We start from the raw sequence: 14,535 nt of genomic DNA, 5'->3' as shown, positions 1-14,535 counted from the left end.
GTCCTCTCTGTCAGGGAATAACTCCCCAGAGCTGGTAAACATTGGCAGAAGCTCATCTGCTATGGACCCTTCCTCCGCAGGAACCTCAGGTGCATCTTCAGCCGGACAGGAAAGCGGGACATCCGGTGCGGGTGAGAGCGAGATCTCCATCCCCAACAGGATCGATCGCCCCTGAATCTCTTCCATAGCAGGGCTAAACTCACCCGTTCTCTGAGCAAGTGTTGCTAGACACTGCTCAATTGTTCACTGGTTGTGGGCAGCTGCGGATATTGAGGAGGTAGGCACCCTAACACTGCCCTTTTTTTGGTATGTGGCATAGGTGAAAGGAAAAATTTCCCCACTAACGAGAGTGTTCTCAGCGTGTCTAGTTTAGTGCCACCATCTTGGCCACACCCCCTTCTGATACAGATGTTTAAATACTTGAATAATATTAATCTATAAACAAGTCTTTTCCAGTGGTAAAACTAGAGGACATAATATGAGGTTGTGGGGTAGTAGACTTAGGAGTAATATCTTTTTTACTGGTCTAACTTAATGTAGTTAGTCCAATAAAAGAGGTATTTTTTTACTGTTTTATTTCTACATATTATCTTGAAGAGTAGACTAACATGTCCACCACACTATTTCTCTCAAGAGGAATGTCAGGAAATACTTTTTCACGAGGAGAATGGGAGATACCTGGAATGCCCTCCCTGTGGAGTGTGACGTGGTGGAGGCAAAAACAGTGACTGAGTTAAAAAAATTCATGGGATACAAAGGATCCTTAAATAGATAGAGGATTGTATAGACACAAAACTTAACAGATCAACAACTATAACTTTGTTTATGATGCACAGGAGCGGTGCTTAAACCGAAGCCCCAGTAGTGGGGAAGCGAAGCTGATGCTGGATGGACTTATACAGTCTATGTCCAGTATATGGCAAGACAGATTGGGACAGGCGGGAGTTAGCTTTGACAGCAGTGGGGCAGAATCAGTGCTTAAATTGAAGCCCCAGCAGTGGGAAGTAAAGCTGATACTGGACGGACTTATACAGTTTTCATCCAATACATGGCAAGACAGATTGGGACAGTGTAGCTGATTCTGGATGGACTTCTGTATCCATAAGAGGCAGGACAGATCAGGAACAGGTAGGCATATCTTGTACCACATTCATATTGTCTGAGTACAGGTACGGGGAGAGGGGAAGATATCTTACATGGGAACTTAGCAAGTAAAATAAATAATTACTTCATTGTTGGTTCAAATGAATGTGACTGTTGGGCAGACTGGATGGACCATGCAGGTCTTTATCTGCCATCATTTACTATATTATTAAGTTGCTGGTCAATATCAGCCCACAGCAGCCTATATTTTTATAAACCACAGCTTAATTTGTATCTTGAATATCAGCCCCTATCTGAATACTAGCACTAAGGGCTCCTTTTACGAAGGTGCGTTAGGGCCTTAACGCACGGAATAGTGCGTGCTAAAATGCCGCACGCACTAGCCACTACTACCTCCTCTTGAGCAGGTGGTAGTTTTTCAGTGCGTGCGCTAAAAACGCTAGCGCACCTTCGTTAAAGGAGCCCTAAATGTCCAGGTATTCCACAGCTCTTGGAAATTATCCAGGTGCTAAGATTGCTATTTGTGAGGTCCTACTCGCCCAGATATTCAAGCGCTAGCACTGCATATCATCAGTTATCATGTAATGTCAGGGATCACTCCAGCACGAAACAGATAGTGTTGTGGTAATCTGTGCTAATATTTCACAGCACTATCCAGTTAATTGGGTAGAGGAATAGCCTAATGCTTAGAGCAATGGACTTGGAACAGGAGGTCCAGGTTCAAATCCTTCACCAGCTCCTTGTGGTCTTGAGCAAGCTACCTGTCCATACACACCCACGATTTTAATACTACTACTAATCATAATTTTATAATACTACTAGATGTATGCAGCACTATACATGTTATATGCAGGTACCTGTCCCTAGTGTGTACCTGGGGCAGTAGAGGGTTAGGTGCCTTGCCCAAGGTCACAAAGAGCTGCAATGGGAATTGAACCCAGTTTTCCAGGATCAAAACTCACTACACTAACCATTAGACTACGCCTCCACTCTAAGACAAATATATTTTTCTCCTTACATACACACATTCCTATAGTACCCATAAATAACACAGCATACTGACTCTGCTTCATTGTTACTCACTTCATCCCAGAATTGGTTATATCAAACTCAATGAGTCGCACATCTTGGAAATGAGACTGTGCTGTGACCCTTTCATTAGACAACATGGGTGCAAGGAATGGCTGCTGCTCTGATGGAGTGGTTTGCAGGTTTAGGCTTTGGACATCATTGTTCTTGCTATGAATGTCATCATCCAGGAAATGGAGTATGAACTTTGGTGGCAACCTAGAAAAAAAAATAAGTTTTTCCACAACAAAATAGCAGCCTTCTCCATACAAAGCACTCCAGAACTCTATCTCAAAGGTGGAAGTCATTGATTCTAGAGTACAGCATTCATAGCAAAATTCACTACTGTGCCTCACATAGGGTAGCAATGAAGACCACTGCTTCAGTGAATAAACAGGACCTTTTAAAGGTACAAAAGTCTCTCTTATGGATCTTGCCTCTCAGCTAAGGGGTGACATGGTTCCATTTCTTAGCCCCTGAGATCAGTTTTACTGCTGTGTTTTGAAGCTGCTTGAGCTGGAGCATACAGTATTAGCACCTATCTCAAAAGTAATTTGGGAGTTATTCAATTTTAAAATTCCCAAACTAGCTTCCTGTTCTTCCCAACCAAGAGCCAGACACTCAGTTTGGAAGCATCAATCAAGTAATGGTGGGGATACAGCGCAGAAAGGAGCTGAAATGGTGAAGAGATTCCTCCCAATGCTGAGAAAGAAATCACAGAGGTTGATTCAGAAATGGACTCCCCTCCACTCCCCTCTCTCCCCACAGAGTTTTAAATTTTGAAAACAAACAACAAGGACCAGATTTTCAACCAGCATGGTGAGCATACCAGTTAAAGCAATGAACTAGAGAATGACATGGTTTTCACCCAAGGGTACTCAAGACGGCTTTCACCCAAGGGTACTCAAGGAACTGAGGAACGAAATAGCAGAGCCACTTCGACAAATATGCAACCTATCCTTAAAAACTGGAGAGATCCCAGAGGACTGGAAAATAGCAAATGTCACGCCAATCTTCAAGAAGGGTTCGAGGGGTGACCCGGGAAACTACAGGCCGGTGAGCTTGACCTCGGTCCCGGGAAAGATGATGGAAGCGCTGATCAAGGACAGCATCTGTGAACACATCGAAACCAATGGACAGCTTAAATCAAGTCAGCATGGCTTCTGCAAGGGTAGGTCATGCCTCACTAACTTATTACACTTCTTTGAAGGGGTGAACAGACAGGTGGATAAAGGGGAATCCATAGATATCATTTACCTTGACTTCCAAAAGGCCTTCGACAAGGTACCACACGAAAGACTGCTTAAGAAACTATGGAAACACGGGGTACAAGGGGAGGTCCACCGATGGATCAAAAACTGGCTGGCAGGCAGAAAACAGAGGGTTGGAGTGAAGGGTCACTATTCAGATTGGAAATGGGTCACTAGCGGGGTGCCGCAGGGGTTGGTGTTGGGACCGCTCCTTTTCAATATATTTATAAATGACCTGGAGGCGGGAACAAAATGCGAGGTCATTAAATTTGCAGATGACACCAAACTATACAGCAGGGTTGAAACAATGGAAGACTGCGAAAATCTCCAAAAGGATCTGGCGACACTGGAAGAGTGGGCCAAAAAGTGGCAAATGAGCTTTAACATAGGGAAGTGTAAGGTCATGCATGTAGGAAAAAAGAACCCGATGTTCAGCTACAAAATGGGGGGATCACTGCTGGGGGTGAGCGACCTTGAAGGAGACCTGGGAGTAATGGTGGACACAACACTGAAGGCATCGGCACAATGCGCCACAGCCTCAAGGAAAGCAAACAAAATGCTTGGAATCATTAAGAAGGGCATCACGGCCAGGACGAAGGAAGTCATCCTGCCACTTTATCGCGCAATGGTGCGCCCACATCTGGAGTACTGTGTCCAGTATTGGTCACCGCACCTCAAGAAAGACATGGCAGTACTCGAGGGAGTCCAGAGAAGAGCAACTAAACTGATAAAGGGTATGGAAAACCTCTCATATACTGACAGGCTAAAAAAGCTGGGGCTATTCTCCCTTGAGAAGCGGAGACTTAGAGGAGACATGATAGAAACCTTCAAGATCCTGAAGGGCATAGAAAAAGTGGACAGGAACAGATTTTTCAGATTATGGGGAAGCACAAGTACAAGGGGGCACTCAGAGAAATTGAAAGGGGACAGGTTTAGAACAAACGCTAGGAAGTACTTTTTCACCCAGAGAGTGGTGGATATGTGGAACGCACTTCCAGAAGCTGTGATAGGCCAGAACAAGTTACATGGCTTCAAAGAAGGTTTGGATAGGTTCCTAGAGAACAAGGGAATTGAGGGGTACAGATAAGAATTAAGGATAGGGATAGGATTAGAGATAGATTATAAAAATAGTCAAGGACCACTGCTCAGGCAATGGGCCTGATGGGCCGCCGCGGGAGCGGACCGCTGGGCGCGATGGACCTCTGGTCTGACTCAGCGGAGGCAACTTCTTATGTTCTTATCACCGTTCCCACCCCAGTGGATAACCATGGGAAACCATTAGAACTGTTTGTTGCCGCAATGCTTCATTCAGTGAAAGAGAGGGAGCAGGAAGAAAAACGGCACTACCAGTAGAAGTTTATTTTTAAGTTTAAAGGTGCCGCCGCGGCTCCTCTCAGGATCGCTGCCTGTGTTGGAAGCCTTCTCCAACGCAGGTGCGGCTCATGAGAGGAGCCGCCGCAGCACCTTTAATCTTAAAAATAAACTTCTACTGGTAGTGTCGTTTTTCCTGGATGGAGGTCTGGAGCGGCAATTCTGTGCACGTGACCGCCACCAACACTCCCAATGACCTCTTCGTGGTCCAATGCGGGCAGCCATAGCGATGTTTCTCTGGTGGTGGGTGGGTGAGGGCGGGAGGGGGGAGTCGCGCATGTTTGCTGCCTCTGTCAACCGGCCACAGCCAAGCGTGCATGCGCACTGCGAAAATATCGCCGCCGCGGCTCCTCTCATGAGCTGCACTTGCGTCGGAAGATGAGAGAGGAGCCGCGGCGGCTTTGGAGGTCCGTAGTCCGAAGCTTTAGAGGGACTGAAGGGGACGGAGAAAAACAAATCGCGGATGCTGGGAAGTAAGTCTGGCGAGTCGCGCATGCGCACTCATGCGGCCACAGACCTACAGGGCACGGAACACGCAAATAGGAGTGCGCATGCGCGGCTAGCTCTTTATTATATAGGATTACTCAAGGGGTTATGTGTATAAAAGTATGTACAGTGCCAAGAAAACCAATCCATTTGTGTGACCCATATTCTGGGCAGAGTTTGTGCAGCACATGAGCAGAATTGTAATTTACATGCCAGCATTTATACTTGCTCCAGAGCAGGCATATATATTCACAGTTTAATCCAGCCCCTTGGTTCTGCCAGTTTACCCCTAATATTTTATAAACATTAGATGGCTATGTGCCTTCGTGTCCTTATAAAAGCTAAAAATGGACATGTGTAGCAATCTATTATAAAATTACCCTCATTATGAGGCAGAGTTGCAAGAAGAATATCACTCCTGTGAGTGTAGAATTTTTTGCAATATCAGTTGTAGTACCACAGATCTCTTCATGAGATGTGCCACCACTACAACACCTGGGCTACCACATCTTAATAAACCATATCACAGGCTTCAATGTATGTATCTAAAACATGAGTTATCATCCTTTTTTGGGTTCCTGCACCCCTTTAACTGATCAATGAAACCCTCTCACACCTTTCTAAATCATATATCCTCTAGTGACTACTGAAAGTTATTCCTATTAGCTGCTAACGTGTCACTAAAATTATAGTATGCTGCCAAATACTGTCCTAAGGCCAAATGCTGCCTTCATTCCATCTAGAAAGTTTCAGTAAATTGTCTTAGATTTCAAGGCCCTTTTCTATCCACTGTCTGACCTCTTCCAGCACCCTTTGGGATTGTGGGCAACACTGATTAAGAAACTCTGATTTGAAGAAAGTACTCTCTATCCATTATAATACTTACAACACATCATCACTGATTACATCTAGTCCTTGGGGCAGTGGATACAGCAATAGAATCTTACTCCATAAGTCTTTCAGCCATGGGTCACTAACTGCATCTGGGCTGCCACAGGTATGGACACACAAGAGAGAGAAATTAATTATTTATAATACTTTCTACAACAAGAAGTAACAATCAAATCTACACTTGTACATCCTCAGAGCCTCCAAATGCATGACCATCAGTTATGGAGTCAGCTTCTAATGGGACTTAGGGAAAGGAAACAATGTGCTATTACAACCAAAGTACAGTTATGCAAGGAGTAAAAGTGACTTGTCCAAGATTATAGAATGTCTGTAGAACTACTGTAGCATTAGAAGTCATGAATCCCAGGATTCTTTAGGATTTGCCCTCTTCTGCTATTAGCCTTGGATCATGCTGCTGTTTAAATGCTAACACTTCCCATTCCCCTCTCCCCCCCCCCACCAACAGGTATGCGAGTGAGGTCTCTTCAACACTAGCTGGCCTATGGTACAGAAACCAATCCTGAGAATCAAGCCTAGATCTTCTGTATGCTACTGTAAGCTTTGCCAACCGTTGAGTTTTCTCACGTTGATTGGTTGCTGTTTCTATTCTACAGCTGAAAAAGAAGAAACAACTTTTTCAAGATTTTTTTTTTATAGGCTGCCATTTTGGGGGGGTACTCAGCCATAATGTGCTTGGAGCTTTGTGCATCCATGGGGGAGATCTAAGCTCAGGAATGACCTCAATTCTCTTCTCTTCAGTGGATGAGCAATCTTGTGGCAAGAACATCAGGCAGAGAACCAGGGAAATCAATATTCAGATCCCACTGGGTGTAGTTTTCCACATCCAGATCATAATATTCAACTGTTCCATCATATCCATTGATTAAATATCTAACTGTAGTGAATAATTCTTTTGGTCGATTCAGGGCTTGAACAACCCGCTCCTAGTATTGATTTTGTTCATTTTCACACAAGCTAAGATATTCCATAAGATGTAGTCTAAAGTTCATAATAATCAGTATCATTCGTCCTAAGCCATAGAGGCTCTGCTCTTCTAACCTCGCTCCCAACCTGGGATATCACCTCTGATCTCCATGGACAAGGTTTATATTGTACCTTCAACATTATTGTTTTTTCTAGCGCTACAATATTCAGTGCTTCAGTTAAACTCTCATTCCAATGTAACACCATTACATCAACTGTATCATTCTCATCTAATTTTACACAAGATAACCATTCTCTTTCTAAATATTTTACGTCAAATTTAGATCTTATTTTATGTGTCTCCATCTCCTGATATTCATAGATTGGCTAAAAGATAGCAGCTTATGATTACACCAAATAGCACAGTTACTTACCATAACAGGTGTTATCCAGGGACAGCAGGCAGATATTCTTAACGCATGGGTGACATCAACGACGGAGCCCCGGTACGGACACTTTTGACTAGAAAGTTCTAGTTGACCGCACCGCGCATGCGCGAGTGCCTTCCCGCCCGACGGAGGAGTGCGTGGTCCCCAGTTAAGATAAGCCAGCTAAGAAGCCAACCCGGGGAGGAGGGTGGGACGTAAGAATATCTGCCTGCTGTCCCTGGATAACACCTGTTACGGTAAGTAACTGTGCTTTATCCCAGGACAAGCAGGCAGCATATTCTTAACGTATGGGTGACCTCCAAGCTAACAGAGAGGGAGGAGGGATGGTTGGCCATTAGGAAAATAAATTTTGTAACACAGATTGGCCGAAGTGTCCATCCCGTCTGGAGAAAACATCCAGACAGTAGTGGGTAGTGAACGTGTGAACTGAGGACCAAGTGGAAGCCTTGCAGATCTCCTCGATGGGCGTGGAGCGGAGGAAAGCCACAGAAGCAGCCATAGCTCTGACCCTGTGGGCCGTGACAGCACCTTCCAGTGAGAGACCGGCCCGAGCATAACAGAACGCAATGCAGGCAGCAAGCCAGTTGGAAAGCGTCCGTTTAGAGACAGGACGACCTAGACGGTTAGGGTCGAAGGATAGAAAGAGCTGAGGGGACGAGCGGTGAGCCCTAGTACGGTCAAGGTGGTATGCAAGGGCACGCTTACAGTCCAGCGTGTGTAACGCCTGTTCCCCAGGATGAGAATGGGGCTTAGGGAAAAAGACAGGCAATACAATAGACTGGTTGAGGTGGAAGTCCGAGACCACCTTGGGCAGAAATTTAGGATGGGTGCGCAGAACCACCTTGTCATGGTGAAAAACAGTGAAAGGTGGGTCAGCAACTAGTGCATGCAGCTCACTAACCCTCCTGGCAGAGGTGATGGCAATGAGGAAAAGCACCTTCCACGTAAGAAATTTGAGCGAATTTGTGGCAAGAGGCTCAAAAGGAGGTTTCATGAGGGCGGATAAAACCACATTCAGGTCCCAGACAACTGGCGGAGGCTTCAGAGGTGGTTTGACATTGAAGAGGCCTCTCATGAACCGGGAAACCAGGGGATGAGCCGTGAGAGGTTTTCCGAGGATAGGCTCGTGAAACGCAGTGATGGCACTGAGGTGGACTCTGATTGAGGTAGACTTGAGGCCAGCGTCGGACAGAGAGAGCAAATAGTCCAGTACAGCTTCCACCGCCAGTGAGGTGGGATCGTGGTGATGAAGGAGACACCAAGAGGAGAACCGGGTCCACTTCTGATGGTAACATTGGAGGGTGGCCGGTTTTCTGGAGGCATCCAAAATATGACGGACAGGCTGAGACAGATTGTCTGGAGAGGTCAGCCCGAGAGAAACCAAGCTGTCAGGTGGAGCGAGGATAGATTGGGATGCAGTAGAGACTGATGCTGCTGTGTAAGTAGAGTAGGAAACACAGGAAGAGGAATGGGCTCCCTGGAGCTGAGCTGGAGCAGGAGGGAGAACCAGTGTTGGCAAGGCCACCGAGGAGCGATGAGAATCATGGTGGCTCTGTCCCTGCGGAGCTTGGATAACGTCCGCAACATTAGAGGCAGTGGAGGAAAGGCATAGAGGAACCGATCCGTCCAGTCGAGCAGGAATGCATCCGGGGCCAGACGATGAGGAGAGAAGAGTCTGGAACAGAACTGGGGCAGCTGATGGTTGTGAGGAGCTGCAAAGAGGTCCACCTGAGGAGTGCCCCAGCGAGCAAAGATGGAGCGGAGTGTGGGAGGATCCAGAGTCCACTCGTGAGGTTGAAGGATGCGGCTGAGATTGTCGGCCAGGGAGTTCTGTTCGCCCTGGATATACACAGCCTTGAGGAAGAGACTGTGGGCCGTGGCCCAGGTCCAGATGCGGATGGCCTCCTGACAGAGGGGAGATCCGGTGCCGCCTTGCTTGTTTATGTAGTACATGGCGACTTGGTTGTCTGTGCACAGGAGAAGAACCTGAGGGTAGAGAAGGTGCTGGAAGGCCTTGAGAGCATAAAACATGGCTCTGAGTTCCAGGAAACTGATGTGATGTTGCCGCTCCTGAGGGGTCCAGAGACCCTGGGTGCGAAGATCTCCCAGGTGAGCTCCCCACGCATAGGGGGAGGCATCTGTGGTTATGATCATGGAGTGAGGGGGTAGATGAAAGAGTAGACCCCTGGAAAGATTTGAGGAGTTCAACCACCATTGAAGAGATTGCAGTAGAGACGATGTCACAGAGATGGGATGAGAAAGAGGATCCGTGGTTTGTGACCATTGGTTGGCAAGAGTCCATTGAGGTGTCCTGAGGTGGAGTCGTGCCAGAGGAAGCACATGGACCGTCGAGGCCATGTGGCCCAGGAGGACCATCATCTGCCGGGCTGGTATGGAGTGATGAAGGAGCACCTGACGACAGAGGTGGAGTAGGGTCCGTTGTCGGTCGGAGGGGAGAAACGCTCTCATCAGAGTGGTGTCGAGAACTGCTCCAATGAACTGAAGTCGCTGTGTGGGAAGTAGATGCGACTTGGGGTAGTTGATCTCGAACCCCAGGAGATGGAGGAAAGAGATGGTGTGATGTGTGGTTTGTAGCATAAGTGGAGACGTAGGTGCTTTCACCAACCAATCGTCCAAGTAGGGGAACACCTGGAGGTTGTGAGACCTGAGGAAGGCCGCCACCACAATAAGGCACTTGATTTACACCCTGGGCGATGATGCGAGGCCAAAGGGTAGCACTTTGTACTGATAGTGGCGGTGATGTATCTGAAATCGGAGGTAGCGACGTGAAGTCAGATGGATTGGAATTTGAGTGTAGCCCTCTTTGAGGTCTAGGGAACATAGCCAGTCGTGTTGAGAGAGAAGAGGGTAAAGCGTGGCAAGGGAGAGCATTCTGAACTTTTCCTTGACCAGACACTTGTTGAGGTCCCGGAGATTGAGGATGGGACGGAGGTCTCCTGTCTTTTTTGGAACCAGGAAGTAGCGGAAGTAGAATCCCTGACCCTTTTGGTCTGAAGGTACCTCTTCGATGGCATTGAGAAGAAAGAGGGAGTGGACCTCCTTCAGGAGGAGGTGGGCTTGGGAGGAATGGGAAGCAAACTCTATGGGAGGACTGTCTGGTAGGAGAGTCTGGAAGTTGAGAGAGTAGCCGTGGCGAATGATGTTGAGGACCCACTGGTCTGATATGATGACCTTCCAACGGCTGAGGAAGAGTTGGAGGCGTCCTCCAATAGGCTGAGGAAGAGGCAACGATGGTGGGAGACTGGCTATGCCCCGGAGAAAAGAGTCAAAAGGGCTGAGATGGTTTTGACGGAGGGAGAGGCTTGGCAGGTTGGTGAGACTGGGAGCGAGCTGAGGTTGATGCTGTTGACGAGATCGGCGAGGCTGCTGTTGTGGCGGGTTGAGAGGTCTGGCTGAGAACCTGCGTTGGTAAGAGGACTGCTGTCTGTAGGGGCGAGCAGGCGGAGCCTTCTTTTTGGGTTTCACCAAAGTATCCCACCTTGTCTCGTGAGCCGAGAGTTTCTGAGTTGTGGAGTCCAGAGACTCCCCGAATAATTCATCACCAAGACAAGGTGCGTTCGCCAGGCGGTCTTGATGGTTGATGTCGAGATCAGAAACTCTCAGCCAGGCCAGACGCCGCATGGCAACAGCCATGGCAGATGCTCGAGAAGTCAGCTCGAAGGAGTCATAAATGGAGCGAACCATGAATTTCCGTAGTTGAAGTAGGCTGGAAATTTGTTGTTGAAAGAGGGGGACCTTACACTCAGGGACATATTTTTGCAAGGATGAGAGTTGTTGCACCAAATGCTTCATGTAGAAGGAGAAGTGAAAGGTGTAGTTGTTAGCCCTGTTGGCAAGCATTGCGTTTTGATAAAGTCGCTTGCCAAATTTATCCATAGTTTTGCCCTCTCTGCCAGGAGGGGTGGAGGCATAAACACTGGAGCCCTGGGTCTTCTTTAAGGTGGACTCAACTAGAAGAGATTCATGGGGTAGTTGAGGTTTGTCGAACCCCGGGATCGGGATGACCCTGTACAAACTATCCAGTTTTCGAGGGGCTCCTGGTACAGTGAGAGGGTTTTCCCAATTCTTGTAGAAAGTTTCCCGTAAGATGTCGTGGACGGGTAACTTAAGGAATTCTTTGGGGCGTTGTTCGAAGTCTAGGGCATCGAGAAAGGCCTGGGACTTTTTAGAGTCGGATTCTAATGGGATAGAAAGAGCCGCCGACATTTCCCGAAGAAATTTGGTGAATGAGGATTGTTCAGGTTTGGAACCGGTATCGACCATCGAGGGTTCCTCGTCCGTTGACGAAGCCTCATCCTCGGTACCGGGTGGGGATTCCTCCCACAAGTCCGGGTCCCTGACGTCGGGGTGTGTAGGACGGGACGGTGGTGTGGATGGCTCAGTGTGGCGAGTTTTAGAGAGAGACTTGCCAGAGCGCATCGAGACGGTACCGGGGGAGGAAGACCGGTGCCGGTACCGGGGGAGGAAGACCGGTGCCGGTCCCGGTCTCGGGGGGACCGGTGTCGATCCTGATGTCGGGGAGGGTCGGCATCCGAGCGTGGTTGCACGGGAGGATTGAGTCGTTCAGCCGCGAGCACCGGCATGGACGTGTTCAACGGTACCGATGGGGTCGACACCGGTGATATGGTGCGAGGCTCGGGCCGGTCCGGTACCGGAAGGAGCGGGGCCAACATTGCTGGCAACAAGTGTTGGAGTTGCTGCTGTAGTTGCTCCTGCAATTGGCTTTGGAGTATGGCCGCAATGCGGTCGTCCAGAGGAGGCACCGGTACCGCTTTTTTCTTTTTCGGTACCATAGGTGCCGCTCCATGCCCCGGCGATGAGGAGGCCGATGACGAGGCACTCACCGAAATCGGGGCGGAGCGTTTGCGGGGTCGGCGTGATGCCGGGAGGACCGGCGTCGCCGCTGTGGCAGGAGGGCGTTCAAGGGAAGTGGAAGGCTTCTTAGCCGGCTTACCTAGTGCCAGCGACCCCGAGAAAGGATCAGGCATCGTCGAAGTAGTCGGTGCCGACTTTTGCGGTGCCGTCGACGGCGCGGCAGATTCCATGGCAGATCCGGTACCGAAAAGGATATTCTGTTGGATCTGCCTATTTTTTAATGTGCGTTTTTTAAGAGTAGCAAAGCGGGTGCAGGTGTCAGCCCGATGCTCTGGACCCAAGCACTGTAGGCACCAATTGTGCGGGTCAGTGAGAGAGATCTGGCGTGCACACCACTGGCACTTCTTAAAGCCCGGCTGAGGGGGCATGAAGGGAAACACGGCCTCCGCAAAATCAAAACCGGAGGCCTGTATGGTGGCAACAGGCCCCGCCGGGGCCGGCCTGAAAAATAAGGAAAAAACAAAAGTAAAGTTTTTTTGTTTTGTTTTTTTTAAGAACGAAAAAGGTACCCGAAGGGAAAAAGAGCAAAAAAAAATGGAGAAAAGCGCGAGCGGGAAAGCAAAATCAGATTTTTCAACGGCCGTTGAAAACACATGCATCTTCTTCGCTCCGCGGAAACGAAGAAACTGGGGACCATGCACTCCTCCATCGGGCGGGAAGGCACTCGCGCATGCGCGGTGAGGTCAACTAGAACTTTCTAGTCAAAAGTGTCCGTACCGGGGCTCTGTCGGTGACGTCACCCATGCGTTAAGAATATGCTGCCTGCTTGTCCTGGGATAATACCTGTTATGCATTCAAAGTATCATCAAACAACTGCATGCAATCATGAGACATAAAAATTAAGCCTGATGAGTACTTTCCTTCACTACCTGTTGTAACATCAATGCTGATAGAGTCACAAATACAACGTGATCTGGGTCAGATTCCTCAATTTCCTGCGGATTGATAGGAATATTAAAATCCCCTAAAATACAGAGTTTGTTAAAATCAATATTTAGTCCCATTATAAAATCTAAAAATGGGAACCCATGATTCGCAGCCATCCCTGGCAATAAATAAATCAGACACACCGTAATATACTCATTCTTCACTACAATACATTCTGGTGATGGAGAAGGTGTGCGGTGTTTACGCTTTTCCAAATGCTTAGAAGAAATATGCTTGGACTTGCGAGAAGACTTCCTGGAGTGAGAATGTCTCGGAGAGGAGGAACGATGCCTTGAGGAACTGGATCAATAAGAGGAAGCATGAGATTTGGATGCATGCCTGGATGATGGGCAATGCCGAGTTCCAGGAGACGGCATCCCTGGTATTTGTAGGTTTAGGTTGTGCCTTTAAGAACATAAGAATTGCCGCTGCTGCATAGAGCACTCTGGAACCCTGTTCGTTTACAAAAATTGGATTGCTCTAAGTCTAATAGATGTTGGCATTGTCATCTCGATGCTGGAACTTTAGATCATTTATTGTTTTACTGTCCATTTATTAAGGCTTTTTGGCAGTCGATTTGGGATCAAATAAATTGTATGCTAGAAAATCATGTAGCATTGTCATATGACACAATTTTATTTGGCATGTCTATGAGAGCTAAGTGTCAAATATCCTCTAATAATAACAAACTTTTAATGATTTTGACAGGAGTTGCCATTCAACAAATGGGTGGGGGCCATTAATAAATTACTATAATGAATAATTAGCACTTTTCCCTACATGTTGATTTGGGGTGGGGGGTGGTTTTAGGAATTTCACTAATAAAATGTGGAATAAGATATTATATTATGTGGTATGTATTTGTTTAATACGAATTGGGGGGAGGGATGGGGTTAAGTCTTCTTTTTGAGAGAAGTTGTAGATTTTCAAGTGATGTATATTAAATATTGATATTTCTGTACACTTGATGTAAAATATAAAATGAATAAAGAATTATTTAAAAAAAAAATGTATTTACTGCAAGAAATTCATAGAAATCTTCTTTAGCGTTAATCCATCTCTTAGGGTTAATATAAATATTGTTGTTATTAGTGAATCCTCCAAATATGTACTTGAGATCTTGCAGGTCAAAATTTCAAGATCCTCCGTTGATTTGGAGTCCAACCTGC

The 14,535-nt window shown here is 47.3% G+C and overlaps 1 protein-coding gene across 3 annotated transcripts in view; it reads right to left on the bottom strand.

Moving 5' to 3' along the window:
* The window catches only part of NDOR1 (NADPH dependent diflavin oxidoreductase 1), a 260,429-nt gene that overhangs the window by 126,263 nt on the left and 119,631 nt on the right, over nt 1-14,535 (bottom strand). For all 3 annotated transcript variants that reach the window (XM_033961410.1, XM_033961409.1, XM_033961411.1), the window contains exons 6-7: nt 6,166-6,267; nt 2,188-2,391 (exon numbers count right to left, since the gene is read on the bottom strand). In XM_033961410.1, coding sequence (XP_033817301.1) covers nt 2,188-2,391; nt 6,166-6,267 — 306 coding nt within the window. The remainder of the gene's footprint in view (nt 1-2,187; nt 2,392-6,165; nt 6,268-14,535) is intronic.

The sequence above is a fragment of the Geotrypetes seraphini genome, chromosome 10 (assembly GCF_902459505.1).
Source record: "Geotrypetes seraphini chromosome 10, aGeoSer1.1, whole genome shotgun sequence".
Taxonomy (NCBI): domain Eukaryota; kingdom Metazoa; phylum Chordata; class Amphibia; order Gymnophiona; family Dermophiidae; genus Geotrypetes; species Geotrypetes seraphini.
The sequence above is the reverse complement of the archived record's forward strand: the minus strand, read 5'-3'. Positions and strand labels throughout refer to the sequence as shown.